Below are 25,893 nucleotides of genomic sequence, written 5' to 3'. Positions count from 1 at the left end.
GCGTTAACTGCGTGTTATAAACAAGAGTTGATTTTCTATTTGTAAGCTTTATCTTGGCTAATTGATGCAATGCTGCATTTGGTGACATTTTGCCTAGTGTTTCAGGAAATGTTGGCAAGCTCTGCACGACGCCCCACACTTACCCTGTGCACTACACTTAAACGTCACTATAACGAACCCAAATATAACAGAATAATGGTTATAACGAAGTATGTGAAGAATAGTCTTCTAATAGGTACAGTGTTAAGGGTATACTTTTATTACAGATTTCTGGGTACAACGAACTTGACTTCGTGTAAGGTGCAAATTTGTTATAAGGAGGTTTGAGTGTATTGACTGATTGGTTTTTGGACTAACTTGTGCATTGACCTTAGTGCTATCCTGTCGTCCTGTCCACAAATTTGTTTACTTATCTGCTGACTACCTTCTGATCAAGTTGATCTAATTTATTCATTATTCATTATCAAAATGTTCATTAACCAGTGATCAACTTGTTTGCTAATCTATTGACAAGCTCAATACTAATCATTGGCAAGGCTTCCTGAAGGAAGCCAAAATGTCACTACTCTTATGCTGTGCTGTTTTCATCTGTGTAGAGTCCTTTCAGTTTTAACAGAAATACAGAACAGACCACTTATAACGTAAGTTGCGGGAGGCCCGAACTTGTGCAAAACGTGTTGAGCATGCAGCTTCGCGTGTCCGAGAATCGAAACATGGAATGCATGCTTGCTAACATTTATGCTTTTGAATGTTGAAAGAATTTAACATTTTAAATTTAAATTCAACCACTATTTGAGCTCTACACGTGCCGCCCTCATTTTCATTTAATGATATGTATCCCTTCCTGTAACGTGCGGCCACCGCAAAGAGTTCTGTTGACTCGGTACCAAACTGCAACTTAGATTCACGCGACCGCTACCGATCGAAGCGCAACCTACACCGATTAGGCCTAGCTTGCCGTTTGGTATGTTGTCGCGGAAAGCTTGTCAAAAACATGAGTATTCGGCGTCAAGAAGATCGCACTAACAGTGAACCAAGAACCACGTGTGTGATACGAAGTTAGCGTTCGCGGCCGGGAGATCAGCGACGACGGTCAACAGCTCGCCAAGCTTACGCACGACAGCGCACTGGCACCAAAAGTGAAAGCTCGCGTCATAAAACTAAAAGGTTTTCAGTCATAAAACTGTAAAAGGTTTTCAATTTACGGACAATGAAGCAAAGGTGATATTTGTTGCAAGCGCAATAACGACGACTTCTACCCCGACAGGAAACCCTTAAGCGCATGTAGTTGTAAAGACGGGATCGCACGTGCCACGTTGAGCGGTGCGCGGCCGAAGCTGCGCTAGCGACGTAGTACGCTGTAGCCGTGTCGGCGCCGGTGCAAAGGCTTGTCGGTCACCGAGGAAACCGTCCTCCTCCCTCATTCGGCGAGCCCGTGCAGCGTCCCACAGTCTTTTTTCTTCATTTTCTTTTTCTTCTCTCTGCCCTTCGTTCATTCACTTCGTGTCCCCTCCTCCTCCATAACGCTCGCTCCCCAGCGAAGCACCCAGCGCTAATCGCTAACGCGTTTGTCACAAACAATTTTCGGCAACCGCATTACAACTGGTCTTTCATCTTGGGGGACTGCACAATAAGCGGTATGCATATACATGGGATTCTATGGAAGGGTTAACGGGAGTAGAAAAAGACTGCATTGTAAGTGGTTCTGCACTATAAGCGGTTACGTTATAAGTGGTCTACACTGTAATTAACTTGTATTGCAACATTGCTTGACAACCTCTCATCTGAGTAATGAGTGTAGTGGTTCTTCGAACGCAGCTGTTGGGCAGGAGACTAGAAAGTTCGAAGTTTCACGCCAGGCTTCAGTATTATTCTAATAAGGCTGATTTAAAAAACACTTGTATATACCTATATCCACTCTCTGCTGGTCTCCTTGAGGTTGCACCTATCGTTTTTCTTTCGCGGCAAGAAGGACTAGAAGAGAGCAGAGTGGGTCGCGAAACTAACCGGTGTTAAGGGCATCTTAGCGGAAATCGGGAAGAAGGAATGGCATGTAGCGCCTTGGCAAGATAATGGCTGGTCATTAACGGTAGCTGCCTCGATTCAAAGAGAAGGCAAATGTGCCAAGGGGAGACAGAAAATTAGGTGAGCAAATGAGATTAAAAAATTTACAGGTATAACGTAGCAGCAGAAAGTACGTACATGATTGGCTTGATTGTTGGAACATGGGAGAGGTTTTTGCATAGTCAGGCTGATGATAATTATGACTTAATGTGACAGCTTCCTGTAATGTCTCGTAGCTTGTGCCTTGCTTTGTCATGTTACTATTAAGCTGGATAGCTTAGTTGATTGAAGTCTTTGTTTTTTGTGCGCGAAACCACTCACCAAGTGTACTGGCGTCTTCCCCTTCGGCCACATGAACAGGGCATGAACTGGCTGTACAGCCTCTACGACAAGGGCATCAACGGGATCCTTGCCGACGAGATGGGCCTTGGCAAGACTGTACAAACCATCGCATTCCTAGCCGCACTGGCGGAGGTTAGTTCTTTTGTCTGCATATTATCGCCCTTTTGCTACATTTTATTTTCTTCGTTTTCACAAATAGGGTTGATCCTCTCTCTTTCTGTGGTTAACAACATATGTGTCCAAGCTGGTTGGTACTCCTTAATTGCCCTGTGTTAAAGGATCACTGACATCAAGTTTCAAGACCGAGATGAGCCCATCATTCGATCGCTTGGTATGCATAGGTCTTCTTGGCCAAATTTGAATAGCATCCGTCGCGTGGAAGTTATTTTAATTCGATGTCAAACAGCATAGAAAAGCTAAGGAGAAAAAACGGAAGATAGACTGCCGTGTGACGTCGACACTAGTGCTACGTGTTCGGTGTGATACATTCCACAAATACCATCCTTAGTGACGATACGCTGGTAACAATGACGTCGACGATCTAAGTGTGTTTGGAGCCGACTCCCAGCCAAGCTCTCCTTGCTGTGTTGAAGCGTGCGTGTGATTCATCGTATCGCATCGACTGATTTGACCTGTGCTTCAGAGCGTGAGTACGATCATTCAGAGTGACAATACGTGCCAGAATGTCGGGGAATCACTGCAAAGTGAGAACCTGCACGTCAAGGTGCGTAAGTTGCGGCGTGTTTGATGCCTTTCCAAGCCACAAACCTCAACGCAGCCAGTGGGTTGACTTCGTATGTGCCAATGGACAGAACGACTGGAGGCCTGTGAAGAACAGTCGCATTCGCTCGCTTCACTTTGTGCCGAGCTGCTAGAGGGTAAATCCCTGTTGGCGAACATGTTGGGTTTCACTGGCAGTACGAGGCCCCTTCTCGAGCTGAGGCTAAAGGGAGAGGGGAAGAACGAGTAGGCTCTACTAACCTAGCCGACGGAAAACGCATGGAGGGGCTTTAGTCTACATCATCAGAGACACAGCTGGAATGACTGCACGTGCGCTCCTAGCAGAGGAAATGCCAGTGTGCGTGATGTCACCATTTTTTGTGGAAGTGGCATTAGCTGCACAGCGGCCTCGACGTGGTCGCGAGGTAGGGCTAACAGCACTAAAATTTGGTGGGCTTTTGACCCATTTTGAACCACGGTCGTTGCGGATCTATTAATCAATATTACAGATATTCATTCGTACCTCAGATGCGTTACCTCAGATGCGTTTTAGGCCGCGAATCGCTACTAGGGGGTCGATAGCCACTTGTTGACGTAAAAATCTTGACATGAGTAAATTTGATGTCAGTACTCCTTTAAAAGGAATCAATCAATCACTTTTATTATAGTGTTGCATGTTCATAACTACAGCAAGCAGAATCATACAGAATAGAATCTCGAAGTACAAAAATGCAAAAGTACTCCAGTGAGCTCGTTTTGTACTCCCCCTCTACCGGGTGCCTCCCAAACTGGGTCGCAGTTTTGGCACGTTGAGTTTTAGTTTGATTAATTTCGACTGCTTACTGCCCCGCAGGTTCAGAACATCTGGGGTCCATTCCTAGTCATTGCCCCAGCGTCTACGTTGCACAATTGGCAGCAGGAACTGACCAAGTTTGTTCCCAGGTTCAGGGTAAGTGGTACGGTCGGCACCACCTTGGTAACCTTTTAGAGGGAGGCGAAAGCTATACAACCTGTTCATGTAGACTGTTAAACCATGCTTTGAAAAATCTGCTGTTATCAACCTCACCATTATAGGTGCACATTCTAACATGCATATGATAACCTACATATAACAAATTATTTGCCTTCATTATGAGTGGGAGTCACCTGCTGAAACTGCCACCGGTGTTCATCACCTGGTGCGAGCTGCACCTGTATGCATAAATGGCACTTGCGTTCGCATGTGTACTGTAGCCGAGCGGTAACACCAGAATGCAGGATTATGTGTGTATTAATGTCTGTACGTTTCACCGAAGATCAGATTACTGACAACCGCACATGCCACAATCATTGTGCGGTGTTACTTTTTTTTCACTGAGCACAAGTCTGCCCAAATGCGAGTTCGATGTTTACTGGGCTCTAAGCTGATTATGCTTGGCGACAGTGTCTCTCTGCATGTTATTCTGTGGCAGTGTCACTCTGTCACTCTGCAATAGTGTCACTCTGGCCCAAAATCTTTAGTGTCTAGTGAGTGAAAGTAACTACTCGTTAGCCATTCCTCAATTAGGCAATCAGTGCTAACTGAAATAAACGTGGCGGTGATACCTCCAACAGCGATTGTCTCAGAATGTGGCCTCACGATTGACTTCTGCATTTTTTTTCCCCTGTCACTACCACAAGGCTGTATGGCATTGTCTTCTTCTTTCACTCGGTTTTGTTGTTTGCCCATTAACTTTTTCTGTGAAAATATACTAAGAGATTGATAATTAAAAAGTTGGATATTCGGACCGGTTGTCTGATCCTTGCCACCATTCCTCAATGACTTCAAGATCCCGTTATTGAAGTATACTTGGCTGCAACGCAGCTAATTCAGATGAGCGCGCTGAGCAGTCCTTTGAAATTCAAAGTAACGAGCCTTTAGTATACCGACTCTTGTAGCTAACTCTGTTTCACCAGTGTTTCAAAGAAGGAAACTGCCTCGTCGTCGTCTGTCTCACCAGGTGGTGCCGTACTGGGGCAACACGAGCGACCGCAAGGTGCTGCGCCAGTTCTGGAATGGCATGCACCAGCTGGGTGGGGAGCGCGCCTCGTTCCACGTGGTGGTCACCTCGTACCAGCTGGTGGTGCAGGACGTTAAGTACTTCCAGCGCATCCACTGGCAGTACATGGTGCTCGACGAGGCACAGGCCATCAAGAGCACCTCCAGGTGAAGTAGCCCCTCTCGCTTAACTCTTTCCAGTACGGTGGTCACCCCGGGTAACCACCTTTTTTCATTTTTTTTCTCTTGGAACACGTACGCCCTCACGTCAGATGTTAAATGGCGCTCATTTTAAAGCTTTCGGCAATCTGACAGAGATGACCCTACTTCGTTTGGGCTTCAATGCGACATGTTACGTTTGCTTCCTTCCGGCTGCCATTGTCCTCCAGGTGCACTAGACTGTGGTCCCGAGATACCTTTATAGATATAAAAGTATGTGCTGTTATTATTATGCTAATAGCACAGGAGAGCATATTGTGTGAGTAGTTAATGCTAGGGACGATAGACTTTCACCGAAAGTGACCAGTAGACCCTTACTGCATGGTGGTCACCTCAGCTGACCACCTCATATCTTTTTTGGCACTTTTTTGTTTCTTTCGAGAAAATCATTTTCTGCAAAAGATTTTGCACTTTTTTTTAATAAAGCTGTTTCCAGCCAAGAATGGAGTTCTGTGCATACAGAAGTTAAAGGAGTACTGTCACGACAATTTTTAAAGAAGATAGTCTTTCTTGGGATTCTCGAATGCAGAGGGATATCACTCTCTGCACTGGATTTATCAAGATTCTCCCAGGAGCATCTGCTGACCCGACCAACGCCGCTCGCCGCCCTGAGCCTAGCTGGCTCAGCGCGCGTCCGGCTCCTTGCCTAAGCCTGGTGCAGCGTCTCACGCTACTCACATCGTCGTGCCCAGCCGCCCACCGGAATGGAGTGCGTCGTAGAAGGTCATACCATCTCTGAAGAGGAGTGGTCCGACGATTCCTGGCAATCGCCCGGCTATCGTGCCCAGGAACGACGCCGACGGGAACTTCAAAACCAAGGCAAGCCCGTTCTTCAACCGTGTACGTCGGAGAATGCCCGCGCCGCTGTGCCGGAACGCCAACCCCAGGTCAAGTCACGTCCGCCTCGGTTACGTCGGCGGGCACCACTCCCCCGATTGCCGCAAGACTCCATTCATATAGTAGGACGTCCAAGAACGCCCATCGACTTGACGAAAGTGCCGCCGTGGCAATTGCACGACGCCCTGCTCAAGGCAGCTTCACTGCCAGATCAGCCACCAGCAAGTCGGGATCGCCTTCGGACGCACCCCACCAATAATACCTTTACCTTGAGCGTGATCGACTCGCAACGCGCCCAAGCCTACCTTCGAGTGAAGTCGATTACCATCGGCGCTGCTACTATCGAGCTCCATGTCTACGCCCCCCCTCCAGACGACGCCATACGAGGCATCATGTTCCATGCATACGATGACTTCTCAGACGAAGAGATTTTGGCAGACCTACAAGCCAGCAACCCCACCATTCCTATCGTGAGTGGAAGACGCTTGGGCCAAACTAGGCACGTCGTGGTTGCACTAATGACGCCAAACCTTCCAAAGTGGATATTCTACCACGGAACCGACATCAGGCTGTACCCGTTCTACAACAGGGTGGAATCGTGTTTTAACTGCCGCAAGGTTGGTCACCGCACGGATGTTTGCCCGATGCCACGTAAGCAGCGGTGCCGCCGTTGCGGAGAGGAACACCCCACACCAGGACAGGGCGAAACACCCGCATGCACGCCACGCTGCATCGTCTGCAATGGTGCACACAACACCGGCAGCTCAAACTGCAAGTATCGCTTTATCAAGAAGGCGCCACCCACCCCGCAATCGAAGCAAGAAGCGCAAGAACCTTCGTCGAACATCCATCGCAACCCATCTCACAGTGGCTCCTCCAGCAGACGCTCCCCATCATCTCGAGACCATTCTGCATCTCTCCCACCACTCGGGAACAGCAGCAACCAGCAGCAGCGCCGAGAGAGCAGGTCCCCATCCCACACCCGGCGCTCAGGGTCTCGTTCAGCTAAACGACGTGGCAGCAGGTGTCGATCCCACAGCAGGCGCCCGAGGTCACGCTCAGCCCAACGACGAGACAGCAGGCCCTCATCTCACTCAAGGTCCAAATCAGCCAGGCGCAGCCCATCGGTGTCTCGTTCATCCAGTCGAGGTCCCGGAGAAGCGTCCAAGTCGGTGGCCTGGCAGCGGGGCGCCCCGGCATCACTACTATTTTCCGATTCACAGGTGAGGGAGTTGGCAAAGGAGAATTCTGCCCTTAAGGCTCAAATCTCGGCCCAGCAGTCCCAGATAGCTAAATTGACTAGCTACATCCAGTCTCTAGAAGCCAAAATAGATAGAGCACTCAGTATCGACAAACAAACTACACCCACATCATCCGAAACACAAGACGCACATCCGAACCCCCTGGCACCAAACCCGGCGTTATCGCCAGTTCCTCAACTTCAGAACGCTAATAAACGCAAGGCAGCTACACCCACAGCTTCACTCCACGCAGACGCCGACATCACTACAAAAGTAACGACGGCAGTCACGGCAGCCATCTCAACGCTGAAATCCGATCTGAACGCTGAAATAGAAACGCGCTTTAATGCGATCCACCAAACCATCCGGGAAACAACCACCTCATTCGCCGTGTTAAAGAGCTCGACCGAAGCTGCACTGGCTGACTTCAGTGTGCAGTTGGCCATCCACCGCACACCATCCAATAGCCGGCAAACACCGGCCCCTACGCCAATAACATAGTCATGGCGGCTCTCCACACGCTCACCGTCTGGCAGTGGAACTGCAGGAGCTTCCGCAATAAGAAGGGCCATCTGCAGCAACATATCCAGCATATTCAAAACCATGCACCAAATGGGGAATGTTCGCCGGACATCATAGTTTTACAAGAAACGAACACTGCCGCTCAACTGCCCGGATACGCATCATATAATCAGAAAATAGACATATCCGCGAGCGCACAATGCCACACTGCCATCTTAGTACACAAGAATGTCACAGCCATTCAACATGAAATTGAGGGTACGAGTATTCATCACACACTGGTGGAAATTATACCAAAAAGACGAGGAGACAAGCCACTCTTCATTTTAAATATATACAGCCCTCCAAGAGATACAGCTGCGGATCTACCTTACATCTTTCGGAAAGCAACAAATCTGGCGAAGGATGCAAAGCTGCTCGTACTAGGCGATTTTAACGCAAAACATCCCGAATGGGGATACCCGAAATCCAACCCCAAGGGTCGCCGATTATGGAGCATCATACACGACCTAGGTTTCAGTATCCTCAATGATCCGGAGCAATCGACGCGAATCGGGAACAGCGTATGTCGAGATACTACCCCAGACCTCTCCCTTTGCAAAAACACGGAGGGTGCCCGTTGGCAAAACACAGGTCACACCGTAGGAAGTGACCATTTCATTCTAGCGGTAACCATTGAGTTAACCACAAGCAATGTAAAAAAACGAGCCACAGCTCGCATTACAGACTGGGATAAATTCCGCCAACTGCGCAAAGAAACGGCACCCGATTCGGTATTGGACTTGAACGAATGGATACTTTCTTTGAGTCGAGATGTGGACGCTACAACATACCAAGCAGACGTAACTCCGGAACAGCCATCAACAGATTCACGCCTTCTACATATGTGGGAGGCGCATGAAAGCCTCATGCGTAGGTGGCGGCGCCAACGTCACAACACAAGGCTCCGCCGCCGCATCTCGAGGCTCGAACGTGAATTAGAAGCCCACACCGCTGTGCTAACACGCCAACAGTGGGGCCAACTTTGCGGCAGCCTCAATGGCCAGATGGGCTGCAAGAAAACGTGGCATCTTCTGCGACACCTGCTGGACCCTGGTAGCTCCAAGTCGGCCGCACGCAAACAGCTCGCGCGAATTGTCCATCAATACCCGGGCACCAACGAAGAGCTGCTGGAGGAGCTCATCACCCGCTACATCAACACATCTCAGAAACAGAACAGCACAGAGCAGTTGCCTGAATACACTGGAACAGCCAACGAACAGTTGGATGCCGACATTTCGGAAAGTGAGGTTTGCATAGCGCTACATAAACTGCGTACAACATCGGCACCCGGTCCTGACGGGGTGACAAATAAGACGCTGCGCAACCTCGATCCAAAGTCGGTAGGGGCCATTACTGAATATATGAATGAGTGCTGGAGGTCCGGCCATTTGCCATCAGAATGGAAACACGCAAGGGTCGCGTTTATACCGAAACCGGGCAAGAAACTCGACCTGGAGAATCTTCGTCCAATCTCGTTGACCTCCTGCCTGGGCAAACTAATGGAGCATGTTGTCCTCTGTCGCTTGCAAAATTTCGCGGAAGAGCACCGCCTACTTCCCCCCACAATGCTGGGCTTCAGGGCCCATCTATCCACTCAGGATGCGCTCATCCAGTTGCATCACGATCTCCTACGACCTGAGAGTGGCACTAGTACCAAGGCTTTGCTCGGTCTGGACCTTCACAAAGCATTTGACAACGTGAAGCATAGTGCCATTTTAGGCAGTCTGTCCGAACTACGATCCGGGGAACGCATATTTAACTACGTCCGTGCTTTCTTATCTAATCGAACGGTTGAACTCTCAGTGGGTGACCTTCGTTCTAAGCTCATCACACTCGGTGATCGCGGCACCCCGCAGGGAGCTGTTTTGTCCCCTTTCCTTTTCAACCTCGCTATGAGGTCACTACCTCCCAAACTTGACACGATACCCGGCCTGCGATACACCCTCTACGCAGATGACATCACGCTCTGGACGACGGTGGGATCCGATGGTCAAATCGAGGAGACTCTTCAAAGAGCAACCGACGTAGTCGTTCAGCACGTGTCAGAAGCGGGTTTGGAGTGTTCCCAGAGCAAATCGGAGCTACTATTACTGCGACCTCCAGATCGCCGCAAAATTAAGACTCCACTTCCTAGTATTAACGTGTATGTCAATGACACGCCAATTAAGCAGGTGGCCCACATGAGAGTACTCGGACTCATTGTGCAAACAAACCACCACAACAACATTACGCTAGACCGTCTCACCGTAACCGTGAACCAGACGGCCCATCTTATATCTCGAGTGAGCGCTCGCAATCGAGGCATGAAGGAGAAAGAACTGCTACAGATAATTCAAGCCTTCGTTTTGTCGCGCTTCACGTACGCCCTCCCTTATTTGCACCTCCTTCAATCTGAGCGAGCCCAACTAAATCGGCTCTTACGCAAAGCGTATAAGGTGGCATTGGGTCTCCCCCGAAACACATCGACAGAGCACCTCCTCAGTCTTGGGCTGCATAACACCTTAGAAGAACTTCTTGAAGCGCATCTTACGGCGCAAATTCACCGATTACAGGGAAGCAGGACGGGGCGTTGGATCCTTGCTAACATTGACCATGTGGTATCTCCTACGGGTAACGATCCGGCTGTCATCCCCCCCAACATCAGAAAGAAATTCCTCATAAAACCACTGCCAAAGAACATGTTGGCCAGCCATCACGACGGTAGAAGGAAAGCGAGGGCCAAATTCTTGCAAAAAACGTACGCGTCCAACCCAACCGTTGCGTACGTTGACGCCGCCCAATACCGAGAGTTTACTAAAGCATATGCAATAAGCGTAATCACTCTCCCCGGCAACAACGCCAATTCACCTCAAATTAAAGCGGCTGCTTCTGTCCGTGTGCTTAATACGACAGAAGCTGAGGAAGCGGCGATAGCGCTAGCAGCAGCATCCGGATTCACCACTATACTCAGTGACTCAAAGGCTGCTATATCCAACTTCGCACGTGGCATTGTGGCCCCCACAACTCTGCGTTTACTATTGCCCAGTCTCCTTACAGATGCTGAGGAAGACGCACTATCCTCCATTGCGCTGGTATGGGTGCCGGCTCACGCGGGGAACCCAGGGAACGAGGCGGCCCACCTATATGCTCGAGGATTCGTCAGCCGAGCGGTGGTACCCGCCTCTGATTTGGAAAACCCTGGTGAAGCCTTGACATCCTACCATGACATCACACAATATTACCGTCTTTCGAGGCAGACAAAACCACCCCCGCACCATAAGCTAACTAAGCGCCAGGAGGTTATCTGGCGCCGCTTGCAAACACATTCATTTCCGTGCCCATACATTTATGCACGTATATACCCCGACTCGATTGATCCGCATTGCTCGCATTGTGGCTCAATAGCCACACTTAATCACATTCTCTGGGCCTGCAGGGAAGATCCCCCCTCTCTCGATCTCCTAGCCGCTCCCTCGCCAGAGGGGTGGGAGGCAGTTCTGACCTCCACCAGCCTGGCCGTTCAGCTCCAGGCCGTACAAAGGGCAGAGGAGGTGGCCATCAGGTTCAGCCTGGCGGGTCACCTACCTCCTTAAGTCTGACGACAATAAAGTTGTGTTCTCTCTCTCTCGAATGCAGAAATTTTCGTCCGTCTTTTTGTCTGTCTGTCTGGAACTGGTGTCTGCATTCATACTTTTGAACATAGTTGATCAAAAAGCAAATATTATGTATATCTGAGGTGTAACATCAATACATAAGTATCAGGTGATGTGTTCCTTTACTAGAATATACATAGATATGTAATTCTAAAAGCCTTAGTGTTTCTCAAGCTGCACTGAAAATGTGATACTATGCACGAAAGAAGGTCGGCAGAGACTACTGTCTCTGGCTACATTTACAGCGAGGTACGCAGAAATGCGGCCAATTTTTAAGTCGTCATTTTTTAATGTGAATTGAAAGGCCTTGCTCACAAAAGCTGAAATTGCTCTGGCAAGCTTGACTGTACCCTGAAAAATTAACTACAACATGTTTTAAAATGTAGTTTCACTGTGCCTCAGCATCAAGATAGTATACATTGCAGACCAATTACGACACACTCTTTATGGCTCCCGTTTACCCTCTCATAACACCCCAAGTATACACATACTGCTTATTGTGCAGCCCCTCAAGGTGGAAGGCTGGTTATAATATGGGTGCCAGAAAATCTTTGTGACAAACACAGTAGTGAGCGCGCTTCTAAAACGAAGTGCAGTGGGTGTGCCGCTAGGGAGAGGGCAATGAGGTCGTTAGGGAGGAGGAAGGGATGCTGAGTGAATGAACGAAAGGTGGACTGAAGAAAAAGAAATTGAAAAAGACTGTGGCAGCATGCCACCTGCAGCAAGCCACCTGTAGCTAGGTGACGGAAAAGCCTTTTCGCCGGCATAGCTCTGGCTGCTTGCCACCTGTGCACACTCTGCGTGGCACATGCGATAGCGTCATCATCAGGTGTGCTTTGTGTTTCCTGTGGGAGAAAGTGTCGTCATTATCGTGCTCGCTACAGATATCGTGTTTCCTATCTCGTCCGTAAATTTCAAAAGTTTTATGGCAGTATGATGTGAGCTTTCTCCTTTGCTGCCAGTGCGCGGGCTTGCATAAGCTTGGTGGACTTTTGTCGTCGTCAATCTTCCAGCTGCCAATGCTAAAGTCGTATCACATGCACTGCTCTTGGTTCCATGCTTAAAGGGGCCGAGCAACACTTTTTGAGCATGGTCAGAAAATGCTACTGATCGGTTGTACAGGCTCCCTACAACACGCGAGCAAAATATTGTAGCGCAGCATGCGGCCTGGAATCCACAATAAATTATCAAAGTCAGCAAAAAATTGCTTTCTCTTTTCTCGACAAATCACGTCATAAGCCCAAAAATCCCTCGTAGTAAACCCATCTATTACTCATTGGCTGATTTGAACATGGCACGCTTGGTCGTTACAGAGATCTCCGCGAGAGGCCGTCACTTGTCCACGCTTGCGAGCACGATCGCACTGAAAATTTCAGGCCACGTATCCGAAAAAAAAAAGTGCTCAAGGTCACGACCTGCGTGCGAAGTTTTTTGTTTGCCCCTCCCATCAACAAACACAAAGAAAAATGTCAGGGTGCGAGCAGGGCCCCGCCGCGGTGGTCTAGTGGCTAAGGTACTCGGCTGCTGACCCGCAGGTCGCAGGATCGAATCCAGGCTGCGGCGGCTGCATTTTCGGTGGAGGCGAAAATGCTGTAGGCTCATGTGCTCAGATTTTGGCGCATCTTAAAGAACCCCAGATGGTCGAAATTTTCGGAGTCCTACACTACGGCGCTTCTCATAATCATGTGGTGGTTCTGGGATGTTAAACACCACATATCAGTCGAAGTGGCTTTGAAAAGAGAAAAAGGGAAGAAAAAAGCGCGGTTTTGTTACTGCCTGTCTCAATGGAGGGCACCTCCACAGTTCTGCGCAAGGAATGAGAATTAAAGAGACAAAATGAAGGGCTAAGAGAAGGGTAGTGAAAAGCATTCGATTGCTCGCATCACGCACGTGCGCGTAAGAAACCAAACGCAGCACACGCAATCCACCGAAAGACCGCCGAGAAGCCGGAGGCGAAACAATGCGCTCGAGAAGGGGAAAAAAAAAAACACCGGACTAGTAGAAAGAAGTTAGGGCGCTCCCCGACCAGGAGGGAAGGGGAGAGAGTGTCTGCTCCGACGGGGCAACGCGCCCGTGGGGAGAGGGAGAAAAAGAAAAAAAGCCGTCAGGCAGCTCGGAGCAGTCTACGTAAGCAAAGTCGCGTGGGACTCCGAGGAGGCGTGGCGCTCGGCGATGTAAAGAAACGATGACACATGGGTAACGGGCCTCTTTAAAGGCGCGTAAAAATATCTGCGACGCTGAAAAAGTCCAGTAGCGCATGGAACGCCCGGCGGAGTGTTGCAACATTAGCCGAGGGGAACAAGAGGTGTTCTGGACACACGTGTGGCAGTCCGAGTTGCGCGTAGGCGTTGAAGAGACGGCGACGAATATCAGCGTATCCCGGGCACTGGCACAAGATATCTTGACGGTCTCGTCTGCCGGACACTGCGCGCACGAAGGGCTGCCACTGCCACTCTGTCTGAAGAGTCGGTGCGCGGTTCGGCTGCATCCAGTTCGAAGGCGCAGCAAGAAAGCCCGAGCACGCCGACCAATTCCTGTTGACGGCAGGCGTGCGACAGGATTGCCGGCTGCTGTCATGGCTATGTTATGAATCGCGACTTTGGGATTATGACTATGTCAGGATGTGTTGCAATGGTGAGCACGCAGTTATAGTTCAGACTGTCATCACCAAGACCACATGTCACGACTACTATGTGGTTATGATGGTTCGAATGCGTTTCAGTGATCAGGATCCGTTTATGGTTATGATAGCACCTTTAGCATGACTGTTTACAATTAACATTAAGCAGATGTCAAATTTCTTGTATTGAAGTCTATTAAAAACCAGCGAAATGTTCTGCATTCTTCAGCATATCCACAAATTTGGCTCAACAGGGTTAATTTTATGATGGCTTTTCAACGGTCGGGACACGCTCATGTTTATGATAGAATCTCTTCACCATGACTGTTCACAATTCACTATAAGCAGTTGTCAAATTTTTTGTATTGGAGTCTATAAAAAACCAGCCAAATGTTCTGCATTCTTAGGTATATCCATGAATTTGGCTCAACAAGGTTAATCTTATGATGGCATTTCAACGGTCGGGACACGCTCATGGTTATGATAGCATCATTACCGTGACTGTTTACAATTCCCATTAAGCAAGTTTTTTGTATTGGAGTCTACGAAAAACCAGCCAAACGTTCTCCATTCTTCAGTATACTTAAAATCTGGCTCAACAGGGTAAATCGTTATGATGGCAGTTCCTGATAAAGGCATGCTGATGTTGGGGTCAGACTCGCAGCCACCGCTCAGAAAAGAAAACAAAGGAAAAAATTGGCCCCGTATCCGCATGTAGTCTGCAAATGTCGTCGAAAGAAGATAAGATAGTCTTGCGTGTGGAGAGAGTGAGACATAAGCGCCATCTGGCAGTTATTTTAGAAAACAGAGCGCGTGGCTCTAAGACGGGTGTGCGTGCCCATCTCGGAGATGATAAGGTGTAGAACCCATGGCGACAGGTAGGTGCCACCACTGTCTCGTTTTAGCGAAGCGTTGGAAACAATCGTCTTTCCGTGCAAGCGTTGCATGATCAGCGCACTGTGATAAGCGCTACGGTCCTTAAAATTACTTATGTATGCCTTTTCTAGTAGAAGGCTCACATACAAAATATATATGTGTTGTTATGGTGCCCCAGACATGCGCAATAATTGCTTTTTAATTGACAATTGCACAAGCATGAACGCTCAACCTTGAGCAACATATGTGGGCGCTGCGGATGGCGTCGGCAGTTTCAAGTACACGATGCCGTGAAGAGTGCTAAAACAGACAAATGTTCAGACAGGCAGACCAAAATTTTTGCGTAGAAGGTCCCCAAGAAAGACTGTCGTCTTAAAAAAAAACTGATCCTGTATTTGCGCGCTTCGCTACAAATGTCATTGAAAGATTACAGTCATGTCTGGGAGCACTGCTTGAGATATGAACGCCATCTGGCAATAATGTCGGGAAACGAAAGCTTGTGTAGAACGCAGAGCCACTGGCAGGTGGCATCATCATGCTATCTTAGCGAAGCGTAGGAAAGCATTGGAAACATTCGCTTTTTCATTTATAGCGTCACATTGTCAGCCCAGCATAAGAAACACTACGGTCTTTAGAATTGCATATCTGTGCATTTTCTATTAAAGAAACACACTACCTAATACTTACGTATCAATGTTGCTCCTCAGATATGCGTAATATTTGCTTTTTGATCGACAAAGTTAACAAGGTTAAACGCAGCCACCAGATCAAGATGGCTGGGCATTGAGCAAAAGCTGTAAACTTTCACAGGGTGGCTGAATCGTGCAACAGGCAAACAGAAAGACAGACCAAAATTTGTGTGTTGAAGACCCCCCCCCCCTAAAAAGACTATCTTCGTTAAGAACAACAGTAGTGCCCGTGGAAAAGGTGCCCTAACCAATGGTGGACTATTCTTTTCCTTGGTGCAGTGTCCGGTGGAAGATCCTGCTGTCATTCCACTGCCGCAACCGTCTACTCCTCACCGGTACACCGATCCAGAACACCATGGCCGAGGTCAGTAGCTTGTGTTCGCACTTGCAGTGTTGATGGACCCAAGTCGGCCCTGCCCCCCTCCTCCTGTGTACTCAACTGGCCACTGAAGAGGAACAATGATGTGGTTGTGATTGACAAACTGCACTCTAAGAACTCTAACCTTGCAGAATATTTCAGTTTAAGGGAGCAGACTGCTCTTAGACAATTTTTGTTTATTTCTTCAGTGATCTTGATCAAACTGCACAAAATTATGCTGTTTTTCCTGCTGATTTCAAATGTTTAATTAGTTTTCTGTAACTCATCTTATTCCTGAGATAACTTAAGTTAGCCCCCTATTGTTTAAGGCCGCCATAGAAAAAAGTGCTTAATTGAAAGTGATATTTAAAATATCCTAACATAGACTAATGACTATAAATTGAAATAATGCAAGAGTTTTATGTTTTTAAGCCTTTCTTATTATTTTACAGCAAAATGAACTATCCATTTTCAAAAGCAGTTGGAATTGTGTTAAAATTTTGATGAGTAATTAATTAAAAAGGCTTGTTCTCTAAATTCTGCTCCCATACTTGCACCCTACACACATACAGGTTTCCATTGCAAAAATAATTATTGTTGTGCCTGCCCTAGCTGCAGAGATATTGAGGCCTCAAAATTGAACAGTTGTAAATTTACTTTTTTGAGAAAAATTGAAAAAAACTGAAAACACACAGCTTCTTCAAAAAGCAACAATCACGGTGTGCATGTTTTGCAATCCTCATAAAAGTGCTCATAAATTCGTAGCAGAGCTTCTAACACAGATGCCGGCAAATCATAAAGAGGCATCGTAGTTGGTTCCCCATTTTTTTGCAGGTTCTGCATGTTAACAGCACCAAGAATCTGGACAGTTAGAATGACATTACAAAAAAATTATCACTTCCTGGTGTGCAAAAATTTGCAGAGAGATAGCAAAATACTTGCAGATACCAAAGATGTAAATTTTAACAAATGATTTTTTTTGTCTCTTTTTGGTCCCAAAGAGCAGTCTGCCCCCTTAACTGTGTCACGCGCTAATCCTAAATCGCGCACAACACACCGCTACGTCTTGCCACTCTCCGCAACCAGGCCGAACTCCCCTCTTCTCCACACATGCAACACCTACAACTCCCAGTCCCAATAATAATGATGGTGCCATCATGTAGTGCCCTCTTTCGGCTAAGACCCGATGATGATGATGCCGTCACGTAACGCCCTCTCTCGGCCACCCTAACAACTGTCTTTCATGCATCTCTACTGCTACGACATGTTCCTTACAGTGTTTTATATGCGAATGCATTTCTTACTCTGGGCATGTCAAGCGTATATCGGTGTCCGTGCGCCAGCAGGTATTTTCTCCACTCTCACTCTCTCTCCTATAGCAACAGCTGTGGGCACGCGCTTATCCTTGCTCCTAGCAACTGGAGCATGTGGTCTGAGAGAGAATAGGAGAGGGTAGATGCCGTGCTTTGCCGCTCCTTCTCTCGCCGTTCATTCTTTCTCCTCCCTGCACCACATTCTTCCGTCTGCTCGCTTGTATGTCTATATATAAATGGAGTGAAGCGCGCGCCTCACTATCGTTTGTTCGCTGGCTGCTGTATGTGTAAATAAATAGTTACGGTACAAATCCTTGTCACGTCATTAATTTTTTCAGCTTGGAGTACCGTATTTACTAGATTCTACCACGCCCTCGATTGTAACGCACCCGGTTTCCACGACGAAAAAAAAAAAAGTAAGACATCGATTGCAACGCGCACCCTATTTTTCTCGTTGGCCCACAGGATCACACCACTCGGGAAAAAGACTCTTTTCGGGAGCGTCTTTCATTTAAATATGAGGTACAGGGGAAGCTTGTGCCTATCTGACGTGCAATGGAGCATTGCCGTCACTCTAGTTTTACCGTGGCCCGATGTCAGCACGCGAACTTGCTTCGCCCCCTTCTTCTCGACGGTTGTGGTGCCAGGCATGTCGAAGTAAAGAGGCGTCTGATCGGCATTCCCGATTTGCCCAAGCAGGTAGCCGTTGTTGTGCCGCAAGTTTAGGATGAACCTCTGAAAACTGAAGCTTTTCTTCGTTCTCCTTCGGCAACTTTTGGCATATGCCCGTTCGCCTTCAGAGGGAAAAGCCTTTCCTCTTCATAAAGTTAGTTAGCCAGCACCTGCTCGCTTTAAACTGGCTCCGCATTAGCCCTTTTTCTAAGGCTAACTGCACAGCCTGCACTTGGAGCAGTTCTGTCGTCACGGCCGCTGTGCCGTTCACTGCTCAATCACATTCTCGCCGAGCAGCTCTTCAATTTGCGGAAGCCGACCCTGCCGTGGTCCGCTGAAGCCTTTGCGTGAATCAATGTTGTCGACAATCTTCTACTTTTGTTTCCGCCAGTCCCGCACGCACGTTTCGGGAACTTCGAACGACCGCGATGCAGCCCAATTTACATCCGTTTCAGCACACGCGATGACTTTTCTTTTAAAAGCGGCATCGTGGTGCACTTGTGAGTTTTTGGAGTCGGCCCTTCCATGCCGTCGATGCTAATGCACACCAAGATGACGAACTCCTCAGCACACGTACGAAGTGCCGCACATGGGAAACACATAGGCAGAAATGGCCGACGCACCATGCCGACGCACGTAGGGGGCAGCCATTTTAGAAGTCCGATGGCAATAAAATGACCGTATTCATTTTTTTTTTTGTACTCGATTCTAACGCGCATGCGATTTATGAACTCGCTTAACCGGGAAAAAGGTGCGCATTAGATTCGAGTAATTACGGCAAGTAAAGAAAGGTTAAGCAGCCAGCAAATTTAATGGCTCATGGTTTGTATTAAGTGTCTGTCGTCTGCTAGGCTCAGCGACCTAGGTACAGCTTCAAGACATGGCAGTTGTACTTTCATGAAGCTGAATTACAAAGAAAATGGTGGTGTACTTAGATCTAGGCGGCACTCGTTAGAAGCACCCACGTAGTCAAAATTAATCTCAAGTTGGCCCCACTATAGTGCAGCTCAAAATGTTGCCACTTTTCTGACGCGTCATGGCTTTACAAGTAAATTTCTTCTTCGCAGCTGTGGGCTCTGCTCCACTTCATCATGCCGACACTGTTCGACTCGCACGAGGAGTTCAACGAGTGGTTCTCGCGCGACATTGAGAGCCACGCCGAGAACAAGTCCACCATCGACGAGAAGCACCTGTCGCGCCTGCACATGATCCTCAAGCCCTTCATGCTGCGGCGCATCAAGAAGGACGTCGAGAACGAGCTCTCGGACAAGGTCAGTCTCGAGACTGGCGTCGCACGTGCAGTGTCTCGTCGAGCAAGCACAGGTGGCGGTGCATGCACTTGGTGCAGTAAGGTTTTAGAGTGTGGAAACTACGAGGCAGCAAAAATCCTGATAGCACGAGATTCAGTGGCATCTCACTGGTGTGTTCCTCGCATATTTCTGCCACTTGCGCTCTGTTGTGCTAGTACACTCAAGCCTCGGTATAATGAACGTGGAAACGAAGTAAATGAATACAGTCTTGCAATAGGTCAGTGTTATTTATATACCTGTATAGCGAATTTTCGGATGTAGAGAGCTTATTTTTGTGTAAGATGCAATTTTGTTATATTTAGCTTTTACTGTAACACTCCTGTCTCATTTCAGGCAAGCGCTGTCTGTTGGCAGAAAGAGGCGCTCAGATGTTAAGCTTCTCTTGGAAACCTAACATCTGAGAGCATTGTTAGGTTTCTCTTCACTCGCTCTTTTTGCATTTTCACCTTAAAAAAACTAGTAGCGGTGAAGTCTTATTGTATAAGCTACCGCCATCACTAAGCTGTTCGTGGTAAATTTTGCTCAACTATATTTTCTTATGTGTTCATTTCGCATATCAAGTCCACGCTGATCTTACAGTTTTCAATTTTACACAAGCTTTCATTAAGCTTCTGTGGATATTTGCAAAATATTGCTCTCCCATAGTTGCTTAAAACGAATGTCAACAGCTTTTGTATTATTCAAGAAATGCTTCAAAACCACTTTTATCGCAATTTCTTGTTCTAGTATTGGGAAGAACAGTAAGGCCGTTCACGCCAATACTGGTTCAGCAAAAGTTGAGTTTGTTCAGGTGCCGTTGCCTTTGTCTTTACCGAATCGGGCGCTGCAACCGATGAAGTAGCAGCTGCTCTGGTTTTCCGTTCTTTGCAGATTGAGGTGCAGGTGTACTGCTGGCTGGCGCAGCGCCAGAAGGCCCTCTACCAGGGCCTGCGCAACAAGATCTCCATCGAGGACCTGATGCAGTCGTCGGGCGCCGCCTCGTCGCAGGCCCAGTCGGCCACCTCCTCACTCATGAACCTCGTCATGCAGTTCCGAAAGGTGCATGAAGTGCTTTGCCACATCCAGTGACTCTGTAAATGACTGTGTGCAAGGGTGCTTTCCTGCTAGGTTTTGCTCTCGGCTCAAGCTGACACGTTGTTGCCTGACCCCCTTTCTCGCTATTTCTTGTCCCCACCCCCATTCTTCCAAATGTTACGAATGTATGCAAAAATCTAAAATACAAGAAAAGAAAAAAATTACCATGGTGACTACAGCACTATAACTGTTTTAAATGTCATTATAGTGAGTTGTGACATTGTGCATCGTGCACTTTCGCCGAAAAAAAGACGGTGGCGGGGACACAAAAAGCAAGAGAAGTGGTCGGTAATTAAGAGTTTATGGCTTAAATTAAAAAAAAAGAAAGATGACTTAGAGATTTTCGCAAAATTGTCAGTTGAAAATGGGAAAGAAAAAAAAAAGGAAAATAATTATTGCCGCGTCGACATTCTCTCACGTTAACGGAGGGGTTTCATTCTCGCAGGTCTGCAACCACCCCGACCTGTTCGAGAGGAGAGAGGTCCGCTCGCCATTCCACATGAAGGGCTCCACCTTCGAGCTGTCTCGATTTCTCTTCTCTCGGGGTGAGTTGACGAGACCGAAGCATTGCGCAAGACGCCAGTCGCTAAGGAGTGAATCTAGGCCAAGCCGGTATTATTAAGGAGTGAATCTAGGCCAAGCCGGTATTATTTCACGTACCCGAAGAAGTGTTTGTGTTGTTTGTTCCTTGGTTCCTTTGCACATTGGCCTAATTATAGTGTCACAGGGTTGTGTCAGTGGTGAGAAAGCAGGACACGGTCAGTGAAATCGAGAAGCGTATTGGGCAAAATTGTGCGCCATAAAAGAAAGGCTCGAAGTGCGGTACACATGGGTTGAACCTCGAAAAAGTCTAGGGCAAAGTGATGCGCTTACTTTTCGTTTCCAGCGAGCATAGTTTGTGGCATATCGGCAGAATTTTTACTCTGACGCTTGCGTTGGAGGCAATATCACCATTAGCAGCCAGGCTTGCAGCAACTTGACGCAATTATAATGAGCAATTGCTCACAGCGGTCGGTATACTGAAATGAAACGACTTAGCGTTTCAGCCTATGAGCGCTGTACAAGCACTACAGTAGAACCCAGCAGTTACGTTTATCACTGCTGCATTTTACCGGCTGTTATGTCGTTTTCCGCTGGTCTTGGCATAGCTCCCGTAGGAGTTTCGGGCACTGCACTGATTTGTCACAGCTGCGGGCCAATTAATGCTAATTTTCGTTCGAATATTTGATGTGCTCAACTATTCACACAAGCTTCTTGAAGAGGCTCAACACATGAAAAATAAAGGTAAAACTCACTGGGACCTTTGTGCATTCACTGAAACCAATTCAAAGGCTAAAGGCATTTTTTTTTTTACACTCAGTTGATGTATTCAAGTGCTGCTGCTAAGAGTCATTTTTACTTTATTTATTATTTTTTTTGAGGTCATGCTCTGTCTGGTTTTGTATGCCACCCAAACACCCTCCTGGGCACTACAACGGCATCATGACATCATGTCACACTAGAATTTCTGACATCATGAGTACATCACGAATTTTTGCAATCTGTGATGGGACGACCTCAATGTAATGGGACGGTGGCTGTTGTCTGTCATATTTTTGACCAATTTTATGACGACTTATGAAGCATATAAAGGGGTACTGGCACAAAATTTCGCGGCTGTGACAGCCTGTAGGATAGATTCCCTTGAACATGCATATATCATCTACAAAATATCAACAGCTAATGATAATAAAGTTGAAGTTTGCCAAGTTTGACGACATTGCTTTCCTGTTGCCTGTCTGAAAAAAAACTTCTTGATGCAAACCACGTAAAGGTGCATCACAGTTTTGTGCACTGATATGGTCGAGCTTTGCTATGTGGTGATAGTTGCACCAGGTGGGCTGTCGTTTTTCAAACTGAAAGTGTCACTAGCCGATAATAAGGAGCCTGTAATTAATTTTATGTCTCGCACGGACTCGCAGGAACACATTGCAGCAAAAAAAAAAAAAAAATACATGAGGCCAAAATGTTTGTGTCAGTACCCCAGCTTTTGACTTAAAGCAGTAGTGTCTTTTGTTCACGTTTGCGACGGTCATTTCCGCAGGCGTCCTGAGTGGCTGGAACGATCACCACAGCCGGTGGTGGCCCAACGTCTTTCACCCGAGCCACGTTCATCATTCTATCTTTAAGCAGGGTGAGTGAGCGGCAGCGTGGAGAGGTGTCTGCAACTTTTGGCAGTGACGTGAAGGTGTCAAGACTAGCTCAACATTTTCTTCTTTTTTTTTTTGGCCTTTCTTTCACGTTTCTCAGCAGAAGGACGACCCGCAAGCGGCTTCTCGTTCTGCCGGTTCGTCAGCCTGTCCCCCGCGGAACTCGCCAAGGTCATGCTGTGCAGCCTTCTGGAGAGGTGCGTGCCGTGCCACTGCCTTCCACTTTGTTTGCTTGTTGCTGACTCACCTTTCTATTCATTTGTCTTGTGGTCACTTTATGGCTGCCTCTCGGTCTTGCCTCGCAACTTTTGTTTCGTACTGTGATTTCCAAATGTCAGATTCTATAACTCTAGGCTGTTGTTTGTCATAAAGTACCATTTCATTTTGTTTTCATTGTTAACGATCGAGCAACGACAGTAACCAAGGTGAAAGGTGCGGTAGGTGAGCGTGGAATTGCCCTAATTTTCCGCAATTAAATTATGGCTACAAGTTGCGCAGTCACGTGGCAGAACCAGTTTTCAAGGAAAAGTAAACAAAAATTCATCAATTATGCAATATAATCTAGAGCCAACAATGCAATGTGACAGTGATAAGAAGCAATGGCATTGGTTGCACTTGCATAATTAAGTTAGTGACAGTCTGTATATGTAAATGTCGGTACGGGTCAAGAAGGAGTTATGCACGAGCCATTGCGAAAGAGTTTGAATAAGTGTTTGCAGAAACTATCAGGTTCCTGTCGACTCCTGGTGAAACCCACAGGTTTATAGATGCTGGTGAGAGCACTTAACACATGTTCTGTAATGGGATATGGAAGAAAAATAAGAAGGAAAATAACAAAAACGAAGGAAATCATTGGAAGCGCACCGAGCAGACGTGACAGTTCCAGTATGCTGTGTTTATTTCGCACAGCAGACTGGAACTATTTGAGGAAGTGAATTAGTGAAATTGTCTCTATCCGATCTCATTCCCACCTATCTGTAGCGTTACATTGCAGAAACGGAATAAAAAAAAAAAAAGAGACGTAGAAGGACTATTGATCAGGTAGTACCAGCTATACTGAAACCTCGATATGACGAATCTGGTTATAACGAAGTAAATGGAAAATAGTCTTGCAGTCGCTGTAGTGTTAGGAATATGATTTCGTAAGGAATTTTTGGTTGCAACCAAGTTTTTTCAGTGAGGTTTGAGTGTAGCACAATCTGGCGCCTGTCCAGGTTTCATCCCCGCCATTGAGTTACTAACGAAGACTTTTGTTTGTACCTGTTCAAACGCTTGCTAACTACCTGAAAAAAAAAAAAAAAGTCTTATGTACCTTTTCACATGGTCCTGCTCAATGTAGACTAGCCTTTCAGCCTCGACAGGTATAGATCACATTGTGTGCAGTTTCTCGTGTGGTGAAAAAAAAAATATTGCAATTTCTGCATGAATTTGTGATTAGATGAAGCCTTTTTGCGAATGCTAGATGCGTCGGGAACATTGACATGACCTGCAGGTTTCTAGCCATCGTGAAGGAACTGAAGGAGGCACAGCGGCGGCATCACCACTACGTATGGCACAGGGACGAGAAGGACTTAAGGTGAGGTTTTCGATCGTCTGTGAAGGAGTAGCGCGGCATAAGAAAATAATAATTTAGATGTGGACATGCTGCTCCAGACAGTGTTCAGTGTCTTCCGTCTATTTGGGATCTTGTGCCGCAGCGCCCCCACCTTGAAGCTGTGGCCGGCGCACGTACTGTAGTCTATAGACGCCAAGCTGCGTACGTAGCGTCTGTAACGGCATTGTGTAGTCGAGAACGCAGCGTTGGAACCACAGTGCAAGAAAAATAATTTACACTGTGCAGGCAACTGTGGTGTTCACTGCACGTGGCGTTTTTGGGTCATGGCAGATGCAGTGTGTGTTCTGTTGCTAGCGTGCATAGTGCTTTCCAAAGCAAAGGTTTCCGAGGAGGTGATTTGTAAACAGGTGCACGAACGAGCGGAACAATAACAAACTGAAACTGTGGATGAAAGTACGTTGAGATTGTCAACTTCGAAAGCTCCTACTCGGCTACAAAAGGACGCCAAAGATTGGTTACTCGTGTGTTTATTTGCAGGCTAGGGAAAATTTTTTTAACTTGTTTTTTGTCTTTGCAAAAATCCTGCGCAGGAGACTGCTGATAACGTCCATTGCATAAATATATTGTAAAAAAATAAAATAAAAATGTGTCTGTCATATAATGTGCTTTGGTCAATTCAAGCACGTTTTCTTTGGGAGGCATGTATATTTTTTTTTCTGAGCTTCATAAATTCTTTAACTGGTAATTAATGAAGTTTTAGTTGAAGTCTTCACTGAATATACTACAGGAATGTCTTTATATATTTATCCATCCTCGACGTGTAGTTTATGCGTTAAATTAACATTCGGACTGAATGTATAGGACGGTCTTAAAAGGGATGTATCATTACAGAAGCCCAGTCGACTGCTTTTCCAATGTAGTCCTCCTATCCAGTCTAGCCCGCAATACTGTAATGGCGGTGGCGTTCTACCCGCGTTTTCGCTTGCCGTAGTTCCGGCGGACGAGTGTGCCCGCAAGACCTGCTCGTGAGCCGGCACGCCCCGCTGGGAGCCGCTTCGCTCGCACAGGGCGGCCCGCTGAGCCGGCTCGTGTTTGCCGCGGACCGGCGTTGTTATGGCTTTGCCGACCAGCGCATCCACGCCATGGCCGAGACGACGGCGCACCGGGAGATGCGGCGGCGCAAGCTTCGCAGCCCTCGCCACACTCACCACCATCACCACCACCACCATCACCACCATCATCACCCCCACGGCGACGGGTTGACTCCGGGTGGCAGTGCGGAGGTGCCGGTGCCGGCAACTCCGGTGACGCCGCACCACGCGACACCGTCGACGAGTGCGGAAGCCCAGTCTAAGGTAAGTTTTTGGGAGTAGTAACGAGGATATTTTGGTGGCATGAGTGGCTGGAAAGGACGTTGGAAGCAAAGAGAATTTGGGACCTGTGGGAATAGCGAAGTTCTGGGTTTGAAGCGAATTCGAATGAAGTTCGAGAGCAAATCAAATACTTTGCAAATGTTTTTTTTAAATACTGTCGAACAACTTTTTTTAAATACAGTCGAACCACTTTATAGGAGTCACTGATGTAAGAGAGCAATGGGTATA

General features: G+C 47.4%; 1 protein-coding gene across 2 annotated transcripts in view; it reads left to right on the top strand.

Annotated features, from left to right (window-relative positions):
• The window catches only part of LOC142769057 (chromatin-remodeling ATPase INO80-like), a 126,138-nt gene that overhangs the window by 18,123 nt on the left and 82,122 nt on the right, over positions 1-25,893 (top strand). Inside the window, exons 12-22 of one of the 2 annotated variants that reach the window (XM_075871893.1) lie at positions 2,425-2,538; positions 3,980-4,075; positions 5,106-5,311; positions 16,101-16,185; positions 19,232-19,435; positions 20,345-20,512; positions 20,994-21,093; positions 22,632-22,721; positions 22,838-22,934; positions 24,230-24,313; positions 25,284-25,647. In XM_075871893.1, the coding sequence (XP_075728008.1) occupies positions 2,425-2,538; positions 3,980-4,075; positions 5,106-5,311; positions 16,101-16,185; positions 19,232-19,435; positions 20,345-20,512; positions 20,994-21,093; positions 22,632-22,721; positions 22,838-22,934; positions 24,230-24,313; positions 25,284-25,647 (1,608 nt within the window). The remainder of the gene's footprint in view (positions 1-2,424; positions 2,539-3,979; positions 4,076-5,105; positions 5,312-16,100; positions 16,186-19,231; positions 19,436-20,344; positions 20,513-20,993; positions 21,094-22,631; positions 22,722-22,837; positions 22,935-24,229; positions 24,314-25,283; positions 25,648-25,893) is intronic. The other variant, XM_075871892.1, reaches the window with a different exon arrangement.

Source organism: Rhipicephalus microplus, chromosome 8 (assembly GCF_043290135.1).
Source record: "Rhipicephalus microplus isolate Deutch F79 chromosome 8, USDA_Rmic, whole genome shotgun sequence".
Taxonomy (NCBI): domain Eukaryota; kingdom Metazoa; phylum Arthropoda; class Arachnida; order Ixodida; family Ixodidae; genus Rhipicephalus; species Rhipicephalus microplus.
The sequence above is the reverse complement of the archived record's forward strand: the minus strand, read 5'-3'. Positions and strand labels throughout refer to the sequence as shown.